A 24,037-nucleotide genomic window follows, 5' to 3' on the forward strand; every position below is an offset into this window, starting at 1 on the left:
GCAATAAACAGTGTAAAATGATTTTATACTGAAACCAATTTTTGGAAGGGAATCTAAATAAAGTGACATAAAACTTAATTTTTTTCCAAAAATTTATTTAAATTCCTCAGAAGTACCCCAATATTGAACAAAGGCTCCTGCTGTGCTCCAACCCATTTAACATTTTTTTTCTCTTATTTAATTATCATTTTCCAATTATAAATGACCCAAAACCAAGTAAAACATTGTCAAGCAAGAGTGCAGATCTATGATAATGCTTTTCTCAAAAATAAAATATGCTTATCAAAATACTCAGAGTAATATAGTTTTAGAATATACATGAATCTGGCGGGGGGGGGGGGGGTCTATCTGCAAAAACAGGTATTTGTGAACAAACTTGTCATGGTTAAATCTTATAAATTTAATCAGATTAGTGAAAATACATTAAAATATGTATAAAGACATTTAGAGATTAATGATATTTCTAATGCATCCGAAGCGAATATGAAAAATTTAATTTTAATATTTTTATATAGCAATGTTATTTGTATGAAGAAAAAATGCTTGAAACCAACACGAGAATTTTTATATAACTTTTAATTAAAAAAAATGTTTTCAACACGAGTTTGCAATGCCTGCTGAAATCCCCCAAAATGTTTGTTGAATCAGAGCAACAGTGAAAGAAAATAAAATCTGTACAAGTATTGCATTTCAAAATAAATAAAATTTAAGAAGCACACTGAAGAGAAAACTTTAAAATTATTGTTTCTTTATTAAAAAAAAAATCATTAAACTTATTGATCAAATACAGAGAATAGTAAAAGAAAAAGTTTTCGAAATTGATCAAAATACAAATAAAAATATCCTCTGCTAATCTTTTTTAAGTTCAGTTTCATTTTTTTTTTTGGTTATTTTCAGATTGTTAAATATTTTGATAGCACAAAATTACTAAAATGTGTTTATATTTAAATCTGCCAGAAAGTGAGATTCACAGCAGACCCCCCCCTCCTCCAAATCCTTCCATAAGACAAAAAAAAGTTTAGTATAGATGATTTGTGGACTGTTAAGATAAAGAAAGAAGAACCGTCCATATCATTCCATCATCTCAATTTAAACTGAAGCCACGAGAAGACAACAAACTGCCAAGTGGCACAGATTAAAACGGAGGGGGGGGGGAATTTTCTGTCTTTTTTTTTTTTTTTTTAAAGCTGACACAACTACAAACAGACAAAGGGGGAACGTTTAAATCAATGTAAAAAAAAAAATAAAATAAAAATTTAAAAAAATTCACTATGATGAATCACAACCAAACTGGAGCAGTTTTTTTTTATTTTGTATTTAGGTTTTCAAAAATCCCATTAAAACCTTTTCCAATGGACAAAAAATGGCTACAAATTAGGACGAACACAGAGTCACAAATCAAACTGCAATGTTTTGTTATACTAGAGTCAAGTCAATTTATTATAAAATTTGGATTGGTTGCTGACTTGTTACTCTTATTACACAGATCGAAAAGAGAGAAACAGGGGTGGGGGAGGAGATCTACAGTTAACCCGTAAGATTCAAACAGTTGTAGAAATATGGACGACAGGGTGATGGTAGCTGGGATTGCAGCTACCCTGACCCACAAGACACAGCTCTCATGACAAGTGAGACTTTATAAAGTCAAAGAATAGTTTTCCTCATCTTAAAAAAAAAAAAAAATTTGCACAAAAAATTACAACCACTCATCACAGGAGGTTATTTTTTTTTTTTTTTTTTCTTTGAATAGTTGTTGAATTATTTATTTTTGGGAATTTATAATAAAAATTTTAAATACAAAGAATTGTCCATTCAGCAGTGTCAGTATATAAAATTACATCTATGCAAAAACCAATGGAACTTTAATAACAAATAGTTATTCTAAATCATGAAAAATGATAAAATCTCGATAAAAATAGAAAAACTAAATTTTTAAAAATAAATAATAAACATAAAAGAGAACAGCACTAATAACTGGAAAAGGAAGAAACAATTTTTTTTTAAATTTATAATTTTGTCTTACGGGTTTTATTTATCATTTATTTACAGGGCAGAGATTTAATCCTACGAACACAACTAAAGAAAAAAAAAAAATGAAAATAAAAAAATAATTCTGAAGAGAGGGGAGGGGGAGAGAAAAAAAATAATAAATAAAAAGGTAAATTGCAAATTTGATATGTACAGAAATCTTGAAACCTTCACTGGCTGTTGCATCGTTAAGCATGAAGACCTATAAATCCAGAGAGAAGGCGTCAGCTGGCATATATTAATAATATCCATGGAAAGGAATGTCTGCAAATGGCTTGCTAGAGTTGTTTTCATCAAGTCGTGTGTAGTCCCCCTCAGGAAGTCATGTTTAGCTGGAAAGAATTCCATGCAATTGAAATACTTGTAATAGTTGTAGTATTAGTAGCTTTTAACATCAGGAATCTGTTGGAATCAATAGTTGGCTATTCACAGAAAACTTGGTCAGAAATCCATAGGATCCATTGCCCTCTTATGAAATATCTACAGATAAAAAAAAAAGGAAAATTAGAGAAAAATTAAAAACACACAAAAAGTAATCAATTGAATAAAATTTTAATTTGAAAATTAAAAAAAAACTTACAAGAAAATGGTGAATCAGCTAAACGTTTGTGGATCATATCAAGGTTAAATTTCAAGAATGCTTCATATTGTTCTGAAAAGAAATGTCGACAAAATTTACAAATATTATTAATAAAATACAATCTAATATATAAAATTAAGTCTATTTCTAATAGTTAGAAAATGATAGCATTGCATCCGATATATTTGATTCTAACTAGCCTTTTTCTTCCACTACGTTTTTTGCATTTTCATCTTAGTTTCTTTCTTTCTAAAAATACTAATTCTGGCTAGGAATGTTGTTAAAAATGGAGACATTTTCCATTACAGAAGCAGGAGTTAATGCCCGTAATAAAAAGGTTTTGAAAGTTCTCTATTTCTGCTATCGATAAACAATTTCACGCATTTTAAAATAAATTATTTAACATTAATTTCATACAAGCCGGTAATAACATGTAATTTCCAACTACCATGTAAAATGTTTGAAATGATACAAGCGGCAGAATTATTATACCCATGTCTGACATTTTCCTACATTAACACAGGATTTTACTAACATTTCATGAACGCCTTTAAAAAACCGTTTATTGTCTTTAAATATAAATATGCTGTACACGAATAGTTCTGCTTTTAATTTGAAATTCAACTTAGGAGAAAACTCATTGCATAGTATACTATTAAGAAAACAGCCGTCAGAGGCAAGAGTTTGCGAGTTCAAACCTCAAACAGGCATAAATATTATTTTTCAATACTTTCATCAACAAAAAACTGTTTATAAAATGTATTTAATGAAAAAAAATAAATAAAAATAACTATTTAGATTTAATTGTTTCCCTTTGTTGTTAATATTTTTAAACAATGATTTTGTAGAATTAGATTTACAATTAAAAAAAAAATTTCACATTTTTATGCAGATGTATATATAAATTTATTTTTTATTTTTTTTTTTTAAATCAAAATCATTAAAAAAAAAAAAAACTGCCTATTACATTCCTTTATAAGGTTAGATATATGTATATATTTATATCTTTAGATCCATGTACAGGATAATGCTCTAAACTAATAAACAGATCATTATGAATTTTGGAATATATATTCTAGGCAACACCGAGTAATGTGGACATATTTTTCTTACCATTAACATTAAAGGGGTGCTTATATAAGTTTTGTTTTTATTTTCATTATTTTTATGAATCAATCATTATGAATTTGGGAATATACAGTCTATGAAACTTTAGTAACACAAACACATTTTTTGTAAACTTTACCATTTACAGGATGCACCAACTAGCTTCCAAAAGATTCTGAAAATGAGTTAAATACAAAAAAATTTAGAGAAAGAATTGCTCTACATCAAGTCTTGAGTTCAGTGCGAACACCTGAGCATCAATATTTTCTTGGTAAAATCCTAAACTATTGAACTTACAATTAAACAACAGGTTGAGTGTAAAAAAAAAAAAAAAAAAAAAAAGATTAAAAACTAATGCTATATTTATGTGTTATATCCGTTCTGGAACATCTACAAAATAAAGCTGGCTTTTCAGTTTACTAGTTTACACAGATTGTGTACTCACAAAATATATTTTGACTTTTAGTATATAATTATAAATTTAAGAGTTAAAAGACCTTTGAACATATTCTTGTGATTAATACAAATATTTTGATAATAAAAATTTCAGAGTCAATTTAAAACAAAGCTATTCAAAAATGATACCAATGCCGAGTATGGAAGGCTAGTACTATAATAACCTTTATCATATGAATTGAGATTTTTTATTTCATTACACAACCTGATAAAGTAATTTTGTGCCATGCAAAATCATTTGAAACATCCTGGAAAACTTTAAATGTATCTTTGGTTTCTCCTACAAAGAGATGGAAGGGAATTTTTTCAGGTAGTCTGAGAGGTAGGCACATTTCTAGAAAAGAATGGTTGACTGATCTGATTTAACAGCACACCATCTATTTTTTGGTAATAAAATTTCATTCTTTACAATATTCTTATATATGTATACGTGTAGCAATACACATGAAAAAATTGAAATAGCTTAAAATATTTCAATATTGGTATCTATAGAAAGAGCTTGATGAGCTTAGAAAGAATTTTTAATTTTTTAAATCCAATTAAAATTAAGGAAGTTATGACTATTTTTGTGCCTTGCACGTTTGGATATTTTTCCCTATTTAAGATCATATGCGTTTTGTCACATTTTTTATACTACTTTTTCAGTAAAAATACTGTATTTTTGTTAAAACAGAAGATTAAGCAATGAAATTTGTCATAAGTGTATTTTTGTGCTAGGAATTAGAATATGCTACTGAATAATAGTTTCCAAATAATCTGCAGTAAATGCACATACATATGCTGCAATTCCTTAAAAATGCCATGTATTCATAAAAAGAAAAGAAGTTAAAAAACTCAAAGCTGAATTGTAATACATTATATGTAAAAATAACTGAAATCGAAACCTAGGACTGTTTAAAAATGAATATATTGCAATATTTCTTTGGTATTATTGTAGATTAATACCCACCGTTACGCCCCCCCCCCATCTGACCACCTCTCCAAAATGTGATTTTACCTTTGTAGGATGTGTGAATACCTTAAAAAATTTTAATGAAAGATAAAGTATTATTTTAGAATTTAATGTAAAAGGATTCCTTATTTTGAGCCATTCTAGCGTTTTAGGGCAGTTAACCATTTTTTTTTCTATCCGAGATAAATCCTGTGCACTTTTTTTTTTTCTAAAGATGATTATGTGTGGTTTTAAGAGGGTCTTTGTGCAATTATGAGAGGGGAGGGGTGCCACTCTGACTTTGGGTTAATGATAAAGCCAAGGAAAATTGTGTGAACATCCTGAAGACTTGATAGAAACAAAACAAAAAATTTTTTAGAATTTAGAGTGGGGGTTGGTTTCACATAAATTTAATGTAAAATAATTCCCCATTTCGAGACCATTGTAACGTTTTAGGACAGTTGACTAATTTATTTTTATGGATGATAAATGGTACACCTTTCTTTAAAAGATTTTTTCTTTTTAGACACTTATATGTAGCTTACAAAGGAACTTTGTTTGGTGAGGAGCTTGCCACTTACTTAGTATTATTGTTAGGGCTAAAGAAGGTTTTAAGAGGAGGAGGCTTGCCACTCGTACGTAAGGTTAGAAGTAGGATTAAGGTTTTTTTTTGTTTTTTTTAAGGCATTTGACCCCCATATTTACGGTTAGTGGGCCATAATTATTGGCCTTTTGAAAATTTTATACCTTAGATCTTGGACATCAAATTACTTTTAAATATGAAATTTATTTTTGTTTGTCGGAATTCTTAAGAGGTGTGAAACTTAAAAATTACGACAAATAGACAAAAATAAATTTCATTACAAACAAGTGACGTCACTAACAGAAAACGTGACGTTTGGAAAACTTATTAAATATTTTTGCCCACTTATTTAAATATCAAAAAACATTTTTTGCTAAAGTTAACAAATCATTCACAAATTTTAGATAAATTTACTTTTTATTTTCAATTACATTTCTTGTCCGAGTGACACATTTCGTTAAACTTTCCAGTTTAAGACTTTTTTTTTTTTTTTTTTTTTTTTTTTTTTTTTATTTCTCTACCTGGACTTCGGGCCAAGATCAGTGTAGTATTCTGATGCTACACTTCGCCTTTTTTGTCCTCTGTCAGTGAAGGAGAAATCCTTCATGATGGAGAGAATTTTTATGTTTTTCTCTCCAGATTTACCCTTTTTGGGAAGCTGGATTTTCCTCGCATTAAAAACTGTCCTCGTGGGAAGGCAAGTAAATAGGAACTTAACTAGAAACTGAGCACCTCCTACAAATATTTTGTATATATATATATATATATATATATATAAATTGGGTAGATTAGTGTCCATTCGATTATAATCCGTTTAAAAAAAAAAAAAAAAAAAAAAAAAACGAAAAAAATATATTGGGAGTGTGTGTGTGGTGGTGGTGGGGGGTACTGCTCGCACACGTGAAACAAAATAATTTCACTTTTTTTTTTTTTTATTAAACAAAACACTTTAATTCACCGTTAAAAACTAAGGTAATGGACAAAAGTGCACCTTACATATTTGTTTTTCAACTATATTTTTAAAATTTGACCAAAAGTAACGCTGGATTGCTTCAAAATTATAATTCTGATAACTGAATAGCTCTAGTTATGTTCTAATAATATGAGCTCCAATTAAATATGTAAGAACATTTTTTTATATTAATATTTTCATTTTTTTTAATTTTTAATTCGTTCTAGAATAAAAAAAAAACAAAAACAAAAAACAGTTTGATTACAATAAAGTAATATCAGCGATATTAAAGTTGCTGCTGCTTCCACAGATCATTTTTAGATACTTTTTAAAAATAGAGCGATTTTTTTTCCAGGTACCATAATTTTAAATTGCTCCGTACCACAAGATGAAGCCGGTTACATTTTTATTTTTAACAGATAAATGTAATAAAAAGATTGATTTATTTAACAATGGGTGTCCAAAGAAATTTTTTTTCAAAATTTTTAAAACTCGTCATATTGAAGTTTTTTTTTAGCACAACAAAAAAATGAACTATCAAAAGAATTTCGGACAACTGAATCTATTAAAAGTAATATCCCTTCAAGTTAATTTCCAAATTTCATGACGAAATTCTTAAGAGAAACGCGGTAGGACCATTTACAAAATCTTACCGAAAACGCTGTTTTATGACGTTAACATTTTTATCATTTTATTTGCTTAAAACTCTAAAAATATTTAATGTACATTATTATTTATTTGAAAGTATATTCATTTTCAAACAAAACGGTGGTATTTTGAGGACTTAAGATGCTTTGGTTTTTAAAATATGATGATTTTAGCAGAACCCCCTTAAAATCAGTAATTATCCAAAGCGTTTTATCGTCCGTGTGTATTGCTAATAAGTGACATTTGAGGGTTTGTTTTGGGTGGTTGGCACATTTAGTTCATTATATTTTTCCAGTATAAGTGTTGGGACGATTAATCGGAATCAGAAAAATCAAGACTTTTGGAGATATTGAAAAAAAAATTGTGCTCATTCTTTTTATGCAAAAAAAAAAAAAAAAAAAAAAAAAAAAAAAAAAAAAAAAAAAAAGATTCCTTTGATTCTTTTATTTAAGTAAAAAATGAAATAAAATCTTTCACTGCTGATAATAATGAAATAAATTTTAAACTACCAGTAAAAATAAAATCTATAGATCGAACCACTACGCAAGTGTTTTTGTGTTTGAGAAAATATATGCACATTTAACACGTTTTTACGATAATTGGGGAAAAAATAACTTTATAGTTAAATATTTAGAGATTTATAAAGAATTGGAATCATCCGATCACTAACAGATATAGTTCTTAGATAAAAACTATAATATTGTCCATTTTCACTTTGTTAAACTTCTAATGCTGTGATAGCAATGTTGGTCACTGTTGTGTGATCAATACACAATAGGGATACTCTCCTATTTTCAAATGCAGGGTTTTATTTTCAGCAGAAGTTTTGAGTCTCTTGCTCCCTTTTTAAAAATATCTGTTTATAGTTGGTTTTAGGTCAGTGCATGGTAGTTTGTATATAGTTTTATCTGAATCAAGCCTTATGTTTTTTTTTTCCTAAATTTCGACAGGATATTTATCGTGCCCAGAAGTTTTAGCAGTTAGTGGATTAGCCGTTTTCTAGTTTTAAGTAACATAAATGCTAAAACGCTAACAAGGTATCCGAGAGAAATCTTTTAGTGATATAAGTTCTTTACTGAATGCCAACACACCATCTAAGAATTCTTCAATATTGTTTCTACGTGTGATTACACATCCCACTTACCCATCCATATCTATTGGCAAGTGATTTCATATAACATTTTATGAGTTTTGGTTTGGGAATATTTTTCCAACTCTAACGTTATGTGTTTGATAAACCATGGCAGGGAATTTATTCCGTGTATCTGGGCCTCTGAAAGTCGATCCTTCATTCGGATATCATATAGTCTGTTGCAATATTTTGGATGTGTAATGGGGTATGATCCCACACAGCCAGACGATTCTATTTATAAATGATGCTGCTAGAAACTGACGACTTGAATTAATTCACGTTCTGCTACCAACCAATCAGAAACCAGAATTGCTCCATAAATATTATTTCTGTAGCAATTTCGCATGTTTTTTTCCATCTCGATACGGTAAGAATATTTTGCTCTATGGAACTGTCTACTGCAAGCCAGTCACCTCTCAGGACTTGTGTGGAACAACGAACCATCGGAAACTGTTCTGTCTACTGCAAGGCAGTCACCTCTCAAAACTTGTTTAGAACAACGAACCATCTGAAACCGTTCTGAAACTAAACATGGTTTACACTTCTAGAGGTTATGGGCCCAGTACGCTTCCACTGTGCAATATTTCCATTTTGATTAAGCGTGGATTAAAGAATTGTGGGTGGAATTTCTCAGAAAAATCATATATGATATTACTAGGCAAATACTTAACATAATTAATCCTTCTTATATAAGACAAGAATCCAGGTTTCGCTTGATGATTGTACGGCAAAACAATGATAAATCAATCCTTGGACCTTTATTATTTGATATTCATAAATGGTCTACCTGATAAAATAATCTCTTAGATGGGTATATTTGCTGATGACACCACGCTCTATAACAGACACGAGGGGAAGACGAATGAATACATATCCAAGGCAATGGTGGAAACCCTAGAGGAAGGCTTCCAGTCTGTAGTGGAATGGGGACAAAAATGGATGGTTATATACAATGCTGCCAAAACTAAACTTTTTTCCTTTAATAATTAAAAGAAACCTTCTCAACCACTAATAGCCATCACTATGATATATTATCTGAAAGTACTCTGTTCAAACTCCTTGGCTTAATATTTACAGGGAACATGAGTTGGAACAGATATAGCGAGGGCATTGTCAAGGCTGCTGCAAAGAAGGTGAGCTCTCTTTACTGTGGTAGAAAGTTACTTATGCCTGAGAGTATCCTGTACCTCTACAAGGTCACCATTCATTCATGTATGGAATATTGGGACCACATTTGGCTGGTGTATCTACTACTAGTCTCTCACTCTTAGACAAAAGAGAATCGCCAACCAAATAGGTCCCACACTGTCAGCTATGCTTCAACCTTTGTCCCCATTGACGCAATGTTGCACTCCTCTGCCTGTTTTTTTTCAAGTATTTTAATAACAGATGCTCCGATAAACTACAAGTCCTTCTACCCCCTCAACGTAAATACCTTGGACAAACAGCAAAATCCCACCCCTATACAGTAGAGATCCCCAGATGCCAAAAAGTCTTCTACTTTAAGTTTCTTCCCTAGGACTGCTAGACTTTGGAATTCCCTTCTGGGTTCCTGCTTCCCTGACTGTACTGACATGCAGAAGTGCAAATGTAATGTAAACAGACATCTTGCTGCTCAACTCCCTGCAAATTATGTCCCAGATAGTAACCTCCTACATCAAAGTGGCACTGTGCCTTGTTTAGGGTGATAATGCAAAAAATGAAATTTAAAAAAAGACAGTTTGAGGCAATATTGCTGAGCCAGGTTTTCTTTATTTTTAGCAAATATTCATTTGCTTGTTTAAAGGTTTTTCGCTGAGGAAGTTTTAAAGCCCTAAAGCTGGTTCTTGAGGCTGAATGATAATTTGTATATGTGGCTCAGTAAATGAAGCAGCCATAGTTGAGTTTGAATATAATTAAGGCCCAATATAATTTTAGTCAAGTATTTTTGTCCACACTTCAATCAGTGAGCGTTAGGACTATAAATAATGTCAGGGTTTTGATATTGATTTTATATGTAGTATGAATAGAAAAATTAGTCTATGACAGGGCTTTCTACATTGTCTAGTATGCAGCAAGTACTTCCTCTTTATCAACATTAATAGTTATTGTAATAAAACTGACAAAGAGTGTTGGATATGGCATTTATACAGGTTTTCATATGTAATAGATAAAAATTGTCCATAGAGGTTACAGCTTGTTTCTGTGTGAAACTGTTTGGTGACATTGTAAAATAATGTAACAGATAAGATACTTTCTTTTGAGTACTATCATTTCTTGTTTATTTTCAATAAATAACATTATCTCCAAGTTGGATTTTGTATGGTTTATAAAATAAGTTATTTCAATGAAGTTGGACATTCTACCTTTTCGCCTCTTTAGATGTAACATTACCTGTCTTCACAATATATCAAACCTTTTCAATATCAAAGATTGCCACAAAAAGCATTTCTCTCTGAGAGATTTCTAGCTTAATCAGATATTTTTATACAAGAAATATCTAGATCCCAAAAAGGAATTCTCTGGATCCAGACTAAAATAAAAATTGCCTCAGTCCAGAAAGAATTCTCTTGGTGACCAACAACAGTAAAGACATTGACAAAACAATGCAAAATAGTTTTAATTAAATTTTTTTAAAAAAAGTCAATATTTTATTTTTTCTTTATAAACAAAATGCAAAATAATTGCGTTTATGCATTTAAATACCAACCTAGTATTTAATCTTCTCTACTGGGGTGTCAACTTTTTAAAAAATTAAAAATGAAATATCTATTTCAACTATCCCCAATAGAGGTATTTTGGATCGGAAAAAAGCCTCAGTCTAGAAGGATTTTTTTTTTTTTATTCACTGACCACGAACAGGAAAGTAAGATATAAGGTAAAATAATTTTAATTTTTTTTTTTTTTTTTTTTTTTTTTTTACAAGAAAAAATTGGCAGTATGTGATTTTGTTTGTTTACAGAAAAAATAAAAAGCTCTGCAATGTTTTTTTTTTTTTTTAACATACCTCACTTTTTAGAATAAAAACGAAAAAAAGTTTCAAGTATTATCTGTCTACATGTTCGATGTGCATGCACAACTAATCAGAAGTGAAAGCAACCCGTTTCTGTCCTTTTCATATTTGTTTGCTTTGAGGTGTCTATAATTCAATTGATCCAATTTTACTATTGAATGAATTTAAAAGATAGAAAGTGGTTATTATCATTTAATTGATTTTTACAAATCTGTCAGTTCTTTGATTTCATCAACTGAACACGCAGTTAGGAAGTCAGTTCCCATCTGGATCTGTGGGTAAGTCTGCACAAAAGTAGGAGAGAAAAAAAAAAAAAAAAGGGAAAGAATAATGAAATCATGCCCCCCCCCCTCACAAAATGCACTTAAGTATCAAAAATGAATGAAATTACAATTTGAAAGAAAAAAAAAGAAAAAAAAGCTTTTGATGAAGTCATGTGTAACTACGTTTTCCAAATACATTTCTCTTTTGTGCGTTGGTACATACAAACGACACATACTATATTTCACTATAAATATTCACTTTATCTAAGATATGAATCATTTACAAGAAGGGAATAGGACACTAGGAGTTTAATCCTGCAGGACAGTCTTTCACTAACTTCTAAACTGCTACCTATTTATCTTCAAGGGGGTCACATGAGCAAATCAACCAGATAGTTCCCTTTATAGTCTGTGAACCTTAGGGTCAAATTTTGCAAATCACACCGAAGTGACCATTTTCATTTAACATACATAAAAACACTAAATTTCAAAAGCATATTACTGCTTGGTCATGTGTATAGATAATCCCCCATAATTCTAATCCCAAGATAATCCAGCTGATCATCATTAAAGAGTTCAATCCTTATCAGGTAACATTGTCCATATCAAAAGCAAAATCAAAGCTTAGAAAAGTATTTCTAGTTCATCTTTAGGAATGTAATCATGACAAAGTTGGGTATTACAAATGGTCACCATCTTCGTGATTTACATTTTAACTTATCTGCCATGTGAATAAAGTTCTATGGAATTATTGTCAATCTAAATATTCACGATCACATGACAGGAATGATTTGCCAAACAAAAGTTTTTATCAACAAAAAATCATAAGAGGAAAAAACTGTCATGATAACGCAAACTTTTCAAGTCCAGTTTTTCTTTTGTCTTATCTGATCGAGATAATATTTACAATGGAAAATCTGTTCTTGCTTAAGTTTTCTTCCTAAAAAGAAAATTTGTTTTAGCCAAAATTTACTAGAGTCAAAAATATTTTTTAGATCATCTTTGCTGATTACTAATCTATGCATTGTAAAGAACATTTTAACAAGCTGCTCAATCGTCCATCTCCATTGACACAATCGTTTGAAAAATATGACTAACACAGGAAGTATAGGTTCTGTGTTAGCTTTGTAACAGAATTCCCTGCATGAGTGTAGAAAGCCATGCATAGGTGTATTGTGGGAGACAAAAGTCATCTCTGACAACTGAAGTGAAGGAAGCAATCTTCCTACAAAAGGAAGAATCGAAACTACTTTAACTATAGGGTATCAAACTCATTGATATCAAAGGCATTCGCGGTTCTAAAATGATTTGAGAAAGTTTGCAATCTCCATACCTAAAATCTATGGTGATTTCTCTTTGGAAAGGAGTTGTGTGTCCATCAAATTTTAAATTCCTGTGCCATTTTCAAACAGCACTGGCTCATAAGCAATGCACAGTCCTATGCTTCAGTTTTGCAATTACCTTCAACTGCTAACAAACTTCCACTAGCACATCATGCAGGTAAATGGTGTAAGCTTCACTCCATTCAGTGCTTTTACTGACACAAGTTCAAGTCAGTGTTTGACAGAGAGGTGCATTATTCCTAACTACTCAGGATAATTAGGGGGGGGGTGCTAATTAGATGTGTCTGTCAAATCTGGCTTATGTCAATAAGAGGCAAGTTTTGATGGAGGTGCTTCGAATGATTATACATCAAAGACTAATGTTATTTCCTACTTAATCTCTTCCCGGAGAACACAGTCTCCACACTTGTTCTCTCCAGACAAAGCATGGCAAGTCTATTGTCAAGTCAGAGTTGCTAGATCAGCTTAATGGTCTTTTTAAAATTTTAAATAATAAAGGGGCATAATAGCATTTGGTTAACCATATGCAACCTCAATGATGTAGACCAGGTAAGAAAGCAGATAAACCTATGATGAAACAGCTGCAAGAACTTTGCATCAGTCTGAAAATTCTTTGGTTTTATGAACAATAATTTATAAGCTGCTAAAATACTCAAAGACATGTAAAAATAATTCTGAACAAAAACAGTTTTACAAGTTTTATGTCGCCTTACAAAGATTAAAACAATAGAAAACTCTGCTAAACCTAATGTAGAAAATTCTTATTCCAATTTAGAGTAAAATCCATTCCATGCTTTTGATACTAGCTTAAGGTTTTAAAAAGAAATTGAAATTCAGAGAATCTAATATGGATCAAATCTGAAATATTTGAATTTCCAAGTGGGAAGTTGCGCCGTTAAAAAAACCATTTAAAACTCCAAAGAAACTGAAATTTTGGGTATATTTATCTAATTCTTATTAAAATTTTATGAAAGTTGAAAGTATTTTCATAAAGGGTTTCTATCTTTGCATTTGTTAATTAGTTTTAGAGTGAATTAATAAATAAATGCATAAAATTTGTATTTAAAGAAAAAAAGTCATTTATCAAATTAAATCAAAAGATTAGCCACTATATATATATATATATATATATATATGAATGAAAAAATAACGGAAAATGTTAACCAGCAGTATGTGCAATTTTAAATGATATCTGCAAAAATAATTAAAAAAAACAAAAAAACTTTGATATCATTTGTTAAAATTTATTTAAAACAAATATTAAAAATAGCAATTTCAATAAATAACTATTTTAATAATGGAGAAATACCAATTTAACAAAATTCAATGTTATTTTACGGTCGAATAACATGTGAATCCTGAAAATAAAAAGCTTTTGCATGTTTTCCATATTAAATGTAATGTTGAAAGCCAAACCGTAAAGATGAAGAGTTATGTCCCTTTGTCTGCAGTCTTAATATAGGAAAGCTTCAATCATTAAATTTAGGTAGATATAAAAAAATCATTCGAGAAAGTATGATCAGTAAAACCCCGAGATACAGCATTAAAATTTAGTAACAAAATACAGTACAGTAGATAATACATATGTATATAATCAAATAACATAAATAACACCATAATGTGGGGCAAATACCGTAACTAGCGGCTGGAAAAACAGCATATTCCACATTATAACCTGAAAAAAACATATCCTAGAGTCACCATATTCCGGGGTTCTACTGTAATTGTTTTTCACTAAAAATTTGTCATTAAAAAGGTCATCAACTGTTAAAAACTTGTATAAATGTTGTTCATGTAATAATATCAAGAAAAATGACAAAGATGTTAGCGAGAGGAAATTTCCCCAGTCAGATGTAAGAAATGGAAAGTCTTAAAAATATACAATTTAAAAAAAAAAAAAAACACATTATCTAAAGTAGGATTTATTCAGTTGACTCTTCACTTCTGTATTACTATTAAATCACCCAAGTTAAGCATTATTGAGCCTGGTCAGTATGAAAATGAGTGACTACTTGGGAATACCATGTGATGTAGGTGTGCTCTGCTTATCTCAGCATTATTTCCAGTCTTGCTACTGAAATTAAGCAGTGCCAACTAGAACTGTTTATATACCCGCTAGATAATATCTAGGATTTAGGAACGCGTGTAGTGTCTAGATTTATTTACGTCGATTTTTACAAAATGTTCGTTCAGCTTTTTCGTATAAAAAACAAAACTAATTCTAAGCAACTGTTCCCGGCAATCGCACTGGGAAACGTCCAGAAGCAATTAGCTTTGATCAATGTGGGGCTAAACTCCATACATCAGACAATTGCCATTCAATCTGGAGAATGAGGAGCTGGGTTCCCCTCCCCAACATCTTGGGGGAAAAAACCAAAGCGAATTCTGAGACAGTAAAGATGTGTTTGACTGCGAACCCAAACCCAAAAGCTGCCCCGCAGCAAAAGTTAACTCCGTGACTTCTATGACCTCATTAATGAGGTCAAATAGAAGCAGTAGAGTTAACTTTTATTGCAGCCACGTGTCAATTCTGTTTTTATTACTTAAATTCAAACGTGTTTCAGTTAGTATGTCACGGTGGCCCAGTGGTTAACGTTGCACAATTTTTTTTCACACTTTAACTTCCAACTTTGCCAGAAGGGTTCGGGTTCGATCCTCATACTAACCTACCAAAATTTTTTTTTTTAATTTTTATTTTAACCCCCCCCCCCCGTTTTGATTTACCCAAAACCACACACATCTCCAAACACCCGGGCAACGCTGGGTACCCTCCGCTAGTCTTCTTTTAAAACTTTCCATCTGTACAACGCTGGATAAATAAAGCTAGTCATCAAGAGTAAGGATTTGTTCTTCATTTTTAACAATTTGGATTTTTTTCAAAATGAGCAAAAAAAAAAAAAAAAAAAAAAAAAAAAAATCATTTTGTACCTGCTAACTTGTTTGACAATACCAAGTTATATTCCTCTCTAACCTGCGACTCTCTGTCTTTGAGCATTCGTTCACAGATCAAGGTCACCTGCTTAAAGGTAAACAAAGGGGCGTCTTTCTTGCTGGGGGAAAGCGAATTCTGAGACAGTAAAGATGTGTTCGACTGCGAACTACTACAAGCCTCCTGAGGAGGCGGACTGTTTGTCCGCTGGTAATGTAACTGTCTCCGTCGCTGTAACCTCTGGATTTCCAAGCTGATATTAGCAGCTATTTGTTCTGTAAAGAGAAAAGTGACAATGAGGTCAGAACATTTCAAAACAGACATGCGTTACTTTCAAACTTGGCATAGGAAACAGAAGCATTGATCTTATGGTTTTGTTTCTTTCATGTACTAGCAAGTCAACACTTATCAAGGCCTAAAGGCCACTCAAGGATAAGAGTTACAGAGTTGACAGCGAGAACACTGAGAATTGGTAAAGATCGTTGAAACAAGACAGAATTTGATTTAACTTAAGCACATCTCAACAAGAATTTATTAATATTGAACTACAAAACGAACATGTTATATTCAGCTGATAAGCAGCCTCGTGATATTGTGTATCATAGATAGTTCTTGCTTATGGAAGTTTCCTTTAGTTTGAAATAGACAGAAAGAAAGGAAAATTGACTAGTTGTAGCTCAACAAGTTTTGCAATTAATGTTTTATGGAGGGGGGGGGGGCTATATTCAAGAAGTCGATCACCTACTACAAAAATAACAATAGGGAAAAAGCAACCTCACTTCTGAGAAAGAGGTTATAGGGAAGAGAAGAGAACTTCTCCCACTAGATTTGGAAGTCAATTTTGTACTGTTAAAGCAGAAACGGATGCTCAAAGAGGCACCTTTCCCCCAGATATGGCAACAATACTATCTTCGAATATATCTTATACAGATGAAGAATTGTGTTAGGAGAAAGATTTTCTGGAGATATAGAACAATCCAACCATTTTCCAGCAATTTTAACAGATTTGATGTTAGTACAAAGTGAAGGTCAGTCCGAGAAGCTTATCGAAGAAAAGAGATTATTCAAGGAGATTCATTTCAATGGAGTAAAGTGAGGATCCGAGCATTGGTGGTAAAAAGAGAAAAGCTTGATTTTAGACGTTAAGATTAACCAGCTATCTTTTTCCCCTATTGTATGATGTGCTCCAGGTAGAGAGAATCAAAAAGATCTTTATCATTAATGATCTTCAAAGTGCTGCCATAAATGGTTATGTCAGCTGCTGTTAACGGATGATTTTAGATTGATTTTTTTTTTCTTTGACATAGGTATCACCACTTATCAAGGCCCAAAGGCCACTCGAGGATAAGGGTTAAAGAGTGTACAGTAGTAAAATTGGACAGTATAGTAATCATTAGTAATGGAAATTTGTTAGATTTGTTAACTTAAGTGGAACGGCTCATCAAGAACTTGTTTATGTTGGACTTGAAGGCAACCATATTGTAATCAGATGGAAGACAGTTCCACATGTTTGCAGGTCTAAGAAAGAAGCTTTGTTCATGGAATCTATGTTTAAGTTTAGGCATAGATAAAGAGTAGGGGGAATTATTGATAGTGGTTTTGGCTAGACGAGTGTTTCTTGTGAAAGTTTGGTGGGAGGGGGGGGCAATAGATTGGAGCTCAGTCGAGCACTTGCCATGAAAATACCGATAAAACAGAGACAAACTCGCAACATCTCTTCTGTGAGAAAGAGGTTGCAAGGAAGAGAAAAGGACATCCCTACTAGGCTATGAAGACTATTTTGAACTATCAAGGCAGGATAAGTCCTTTCTAGCAGCTCCTGCCCAGGTGTGGCAACAGTACTCCATCCATCCTTGGATGTACCTGGCTCTTATAGATAGAGAATTGCATCAGCAATGAGAAATTTACTGGATCGATAGAAGGATCCCACCATTTTTCCAGATTTGAGAGATCATTGATGAAGATCAGGGAGAGGGTTGGACTCGGCAGGATTTAATGATTGAGAAGACACTTTCAGATATGTCATAGCTAGCAAGCTTGTAAAGTAAAGCTTTGTGTCAAACCCTATCCTTTCGTCATATGCCAGGAGCTATTGCCCTAGAAACAAAGTCACCAAAAATAGATCCACTGATCCTGCGTGATATTACAGTCAGCACATCAGCTGTTGATATTGTAGGACAAAATCCATATTGCTCCTAAGTAGATTGTTTTTGCTGAGGTAGTTGATAATTTCTTAATTTACTAACAGCACACAAGAGACTGACTGGTCTGTACTGAGATGCAAAATTTTTCTAAGGACAAGACAGATACTATATTTTGATTCTAGCCCAAAACAAGACCCCCCCCCCCTCCCGGCCAATACCCTGTAAGAATATGTAAATTTGTCATGCGAGAAAATTCTACCATTCCATCCTCTCTCTAGAAGTTATTTGTGACATTACCGACCTTGCCCCCCTCCCCGTCTAGCCGTTTAATGTTTTTTTTAATAGTTTGAGATTAGAATGGTTTATTTTTAATTTAGTTTTCTAATTAAAGTTAAAAATAAATGAATAAATTTAATATTCAAAATTTTTACTACAAAACGGTACTTATGCACTTATTTAATCGTGCTGAAATAACATTTAGAAAGCCATTCTTAACATAGGGAGAGAAGGGTGTTCTGTAACTATTCTGTACTTTCACATAATTTAAGAAAAAGATAGTATTTTCAAGTAAGTTTTACACTATTTAAAAATAGCGTCGTTCAATAAGTGCACTGCACTGGCACTGCAGACTGCACTAGCCCCCAAATGTTTATATAAAAACTTTATTTTCAAGATTAAATCATTTTTATGATAATATATGAATGAAAATTAGATTGTTTACATCCTTAAAAGTCGAAGAAAAAATTAAATATGCGAATACATTTTTAATTTAAATAATATATACTCAAATATTCAAATGGTCAATAGTTTTCAATCAATTACATTTAATTTTGTCATATATCAAATATTGTTTACTATGTAAAAAAAAAATGGGGATTTTTTTTAAACATTAATCGTCAAATTGTAGGAATATAAAAAAAATCATGTCGTCGGTTAAATAAAGAAATGATCGGATAAGAAAATTAAAAACATTTTGTTAATTAAATGTGTCTATCTGGCGTTGACCCGAAGTCTTTACTTTCACTTTTCTTTCTTTTTTATTTCTTTTTAAATATTTCTAACTAAAACAGTATGATTAAAATTAAAAAAAAAAAAAAATGTTATAAAACTACAACTAATTGATAAGCTAAATGCGATTTCAAAATCTATAAAATTAGTGGATATAAATTAGTTTCAAAGGCTCATGTTCTTTTTTAAACAAGTATTTGCTTTTAAATTGACTTTAAAATTTACGACAGTTTAAATGCTTCTAAGTAGTATTTTTTTTATTTCTTTTTTTATTTTTTTTTTTTAGATAGGGTTTTCGTAGTTAAATTCAATTTTCACGGTCTCCTTTGTTTATTTAAATTGTAAGATGAAAGTATAGAATAGTTAAAAAAAAAAAAAAATACAATAAAGAAAAACCTCGCCCTCCTCATGTTAAGAATGGGTTTCTAAATAACATTTCAGCACGGTCCGTTTTCTGTGAATAAGTACTAATAATAGATTATAAAAAGACCGACTTATTTTATAGAGAAACCGAAATGAATCCTGGTGAATTTATTTCCGTAATTAAATTATTTGTTATATAGGATGCTTTAAGTTTGCATTTGGTACTCTGTAGCAGTTTTTATTATTATTATTTCAATAAGTAAATAAAGAAAATATCTAAGTCACGTAGAGACGAGAAACGGTTACATAATTTTATTAATATACAAAGAAGATTAAGGAATCATTTTATCGTTTTTTTTTTGTTTAATTTTATTTCCGTGTTAGAAATCACGTTTATTCATTTTGACATACTTTAAAATATCTGATCAAATTTTTGTGTGAAAGAAAATGTAAAAAACGAGATCGCCTGACTAGCAGACATGAACGCATTTCTTTTATATTTATTACAGAAAAAAATGTGTTTAAACAAGGAAAAAAAAAATAACCTTAAGATAAATAAAGAAATAAAATCAATTCGTAACATATATATATGTATATATTAAAAAGAAAAGAAAAGTGAAATCGTATATTTTAAAACTAGTAAACAGTACAAGATATCGCCATGCAAAGAAAATGCCGGTACGTTCGCCGTGGACAACATTTAATGGCAGCAAGAATAATAAACAGCAAGTCACTAATTAATATTTAAAAAAAAAATTTTTTTATGTTGCAAGAAAGAATGAATCGTTATTAAGGTGGAAAAAGATTCAGCCATGACAGTCATATTTAAATAATAGAATTTCGTTCAAACATCAGTAGGCAAATCAAATACTAATAAATTATATATATATATATATATATATATATATATATATATATATATATAATTGATCGCCTAAATAACGATCAGGACATAACATTTTACAAAAAATTAAATCTTTTCGATCAAGTTTACTTTTTTTAATGCGAATTTTCACAATTTTATTGATCAATTAATATACAAAAATTTTCTTTACTAAATCTTAAAACGTAAAAACCTTTAAAATTTATTTATAAAGTAAAAAAATAAATAAAATGTAGAAACATTCAAAAATTAAGAGATACAAAAAAATTTGACTAATTTTTTTTCATACTCCAAATTTATGTAATATTGTTTCTTTGTTAAATATTAAAAAAAAAAAAAAAAAATGATTTATGAGGAAAATGAAAACGTATGTCAGAAAAATACAATTCTTATCGCTTTTTAAAAAATAAAGCATTTTTTTTTTATCTTAGGATTTTATATTATAAATTTTTTAAACCTTTATATAAAACTCAAATGTTTACGAGTTTTTGTTTATAAATAAAATTCTATGAAATAAAAAGCAATTTGAATAAATTATATTTTATTATAATAATCTTTTCTTTTTTTTTTTTTTTAATAAAATAAAAATAAAAATAAAAAAAATAATTTTCAATTTTCTACGAGCGTTCCTTAAAAACAATGGGTGCTAGTGCACTTACCGATCCGCGCTAGTTTTAAATCGTATTTCCAAGTTTAATTAAAGTTTTTTGTTGTATTTTTTCAATTGTAAGGTTGAAGTATAGAATAGGTACAAAACACCCCCCTCCCCATGTTAAGAACGGCTTTTTAAATATTAACGTTATTATTCACGTCCGGCTGCACTAGTACCAAATAATGGCCTTAATTTGAAATGACTGAAAACCACAAATTATCAAAAGAATTTATAATTTTAGACGTGTATTGTAAAAAAATAAAATTTTATTTAAACAGAAAAAAAAAAAAAAAAAGCTTCATATTTTTATTTAGTAAAATAGAATTTTTTACATTTATTTGTTTAAAGTTATATTTATAATAAAAACAAATAAACAAAAAAAAAAAACCCTTTGGTTTTTAAAAACAAAAGCCTATAAATCTTTATACTCTTCCCCCCTCCTCTCTTCGTTATTTTTTTTATCTCAGCTGATAAAACAAATTTAAACTTAATAATTGCTTATATTTTTTTTTATTATGTAAAAAAAAAAGGGGGGGGATCTAAATTGAAAGTTAAAAAAATTAACAAAAAAATAATTTTTTTTTTTATAAAAGTATTTAAAATTAATTTTTATGATATAGGAAAAAAAAAAGATTTTTTTTTAAGACTTTAAGATAAAATATTCAAGTAAAATCTCCCATTTTTTTTTTTTTTTTTTTTTTTTTAAAGATATTTCAGTTAAATTAAAAACGGCAGAGAAGAAAGGGGGATCATGTTATTTATTTATTTTTTTTTTTTTTCTCGTTCGTTTATGGACACATTTTTCTTCTCTCCATGATGGACATGTTGGAAAAGAAAGAATGGAGTTCATAAAACCACGGACAACAAAACCGGCATTAATATATATTTATTTATATAAAAATAAAGACAAAATAATGATAAAATAAAACATTTATAATACTTGTACCACAAAAAAATAAAAATAAAATAAGTATATATATAGAGAGAGAGACATATTAATCTTAAACAAAATAAAAGACCTACGAGAAATTAACTTTTATGAAAATGTGCATTGTTATGAAATAGAAGCTACAAAAACATGGCGATATTTTTTTTACCTTGTGATAATTTTGGTAAGACATTGTCAAAAGCTGATGGTGGAGTTTGTTCCGGTCTTGTTGGTGGCATGCATCGTCGCCGTTTTGGAGTATTTTGCGATGGACTGTGAAGTGGGTCGAACTCTAAGCTCCTCTTTAACGTTGCACCACAGGCCATATTGCCCCGACAAAAAAAACCCTAGATATCGCCGATTTCAACAAAGTTTTAAAGACAACTTTAGGAAGTTTAAAGATGAAAGTTATGGCTGAAAAGATTGCTAAACTAATGATTCGAATAACAGTGAAAAAATCAAAGCTTTATCGCAATCAAGTAAAACAAGATGTCGTCGGATGGGAGGTGTTATTGATATTTAGAAGAATAACGAATAAATTTAAATGGCGGTTGTACGAAAATTTCACTGTAGAAAGTATGTTAGAAAAAGTAATATCCAAATACGTTATTTTTTTTTCCTGCCAATAAAGAAAAAGTTTGGAGAAAAATGAAATAAAATCTTATTTTCTATTCTTTTGTATTTAATTAAAAATGATATTCGAAAATAAAGTTGAAAATTAAGAAATCATATGTTACGAAACTAAACAGTGTCGGAAGAAAAAAGGTTTATGAATGTATTGTAGACGCCAATTAATATGGTACGGGAAAATTTATTTTCTTGTTGTTAGAATAGTTTTTAAAAATAATGTAAAATATTATATATCTAGATATTTTTTTAATTTAGAAATATGTTCAAGCATTGCATGTTAAATTAGGTGGATTTCTATCTAGAAAGTTAAAAAATATATATATCTAAGATTTTAATCTCCCATTTGTTTTTTTTTGTTTTGTATTTTTGTATTTAACGGTCAAAGTGTTTACATTTTTTAGTATGGATTCAAATCCGCTAGGGGGCATTAGTTTTTTGTTTTTTTTATATTTTAAATAAAACAAAACAAAATACTTACCAATAATTAATCTTATTAACTTTGAAATATTTATTTGCAGAAATATATATATAATTACATTTACAACAAATTAAGCACAAGGCCGGGAGATAGGTGTCGTTGGTAATCCTTTGTCATCATATCTAGAAACTATCTGTCCTACTTTTAACTAGAATGATCAACCACCAGAATACCACATTTACTTCAGCAGCCGACTTACAATCGTTAAAAGTTTTCTATAGGTCTTTTCATTTAGTTATTTTCGATAAAATCATACAAAGTAAATTTTAAAATAATAAAAAAAACTTTAGTTAGTTAAAGCAAAAAAAAAAAGAAAATGAATAAATAAAATCTGAGAAAAAAATTTCTTAAGAGGCGTCAGAAAAAAATTCAGTATTATTTTAAATTAATACCCTCCGTTAAATTACCCCTTCAAATAAAATTTTACATTTTTAGGCGATTATATATTTGTAATTTGAAAAATTTGGCAGAAAAGAAAAAAGCATGTATTTTAGAATTTAGAGTGTGAGATCAGTTTCGCATATAAATTTGACGTAAAATGACCTCGCGTTTTAGGGCAGTAAACCAAATTTTATTTTTGCTATAGGAAATAAATGCTGTGCTTTTTTGGGGGTCTGCATTTTTGGGAAAAAATAATTTTTTTAAACATTTTCTAGACAAATTTTCAGCGTGTTCACTGTTCACACGCCTAGAAGAAATAGAAACTCAGTTGGGGGGGGGGGGCGTCATCGGCAAATGTTAATCTACAAATTTACCAAAAATTAAGTTGATGTAAGCAACCAACAGCAGATCTAGTGTATCAGAATTTTTGTAGGAATTTTTGACACCCCTAACACGAAACTGCGAATAAAATATAAAAATCTCGTAATTTCTCTGTTAAAAGTGGGTTATTTATTTTCTTTATGGATTATACTTCCAAAATAAACTATTAAAGTTGTTTTAAAAGTAATAGAATTTTTTTTTTTTTTAAACAGTAATGAATTTTCCGAACTCAATATTTTTCAATT

General features: G+C 30.1%; 1 protein-coding gene across 1 annotated transcript; it reads right to left on the bottom strand.

Annotated features, from left to right (window-relative positions):
- Positions 1-556: 556 nt before the first annotated feature.
- LOC145248192 (akirin-2-like) lies at positions 557-22,496 on the bottom strand. The gene is made up of 4 exons (XM_080110054.1): positions 22,092-22,496; positions 15,944-16,219; positions 2,609-2,680; positions 557-2,508 (listed from the first exon to the last, which is right to left on the bottom strand). The coding sequence occupies exons 1-4, from the start codon at positions 22,246-22,248 to the stop codon at positions 2,498-2,500; spliced, it is 516 nt and encodes a 171-aa protein (XP_079966180.1). The 5' UTR covers positions 22,249-22,496; the 3' UTR covers positions 557-2,497.
- Positions 22,497-24,037: the final 1,541 nt, after the last annotated feature.

The sequence above is a fragment of the Euprymna scolopes genome, chromosome 26 (assembly GCF_053919585.1).
Source record: "Euprymna scolopes isolate OS-2025 chromosome 26, ASM5391958v1, whole genome shotgun sequence".
In the NCBI taxonomy this organism is placed as follows: domain Eukaryota; kingdom Metazoa; phylum Mollusca; class Cephalopoda; order Sepiida; family Sepiolidae; genus Euprymna; species Euprymna scolopes.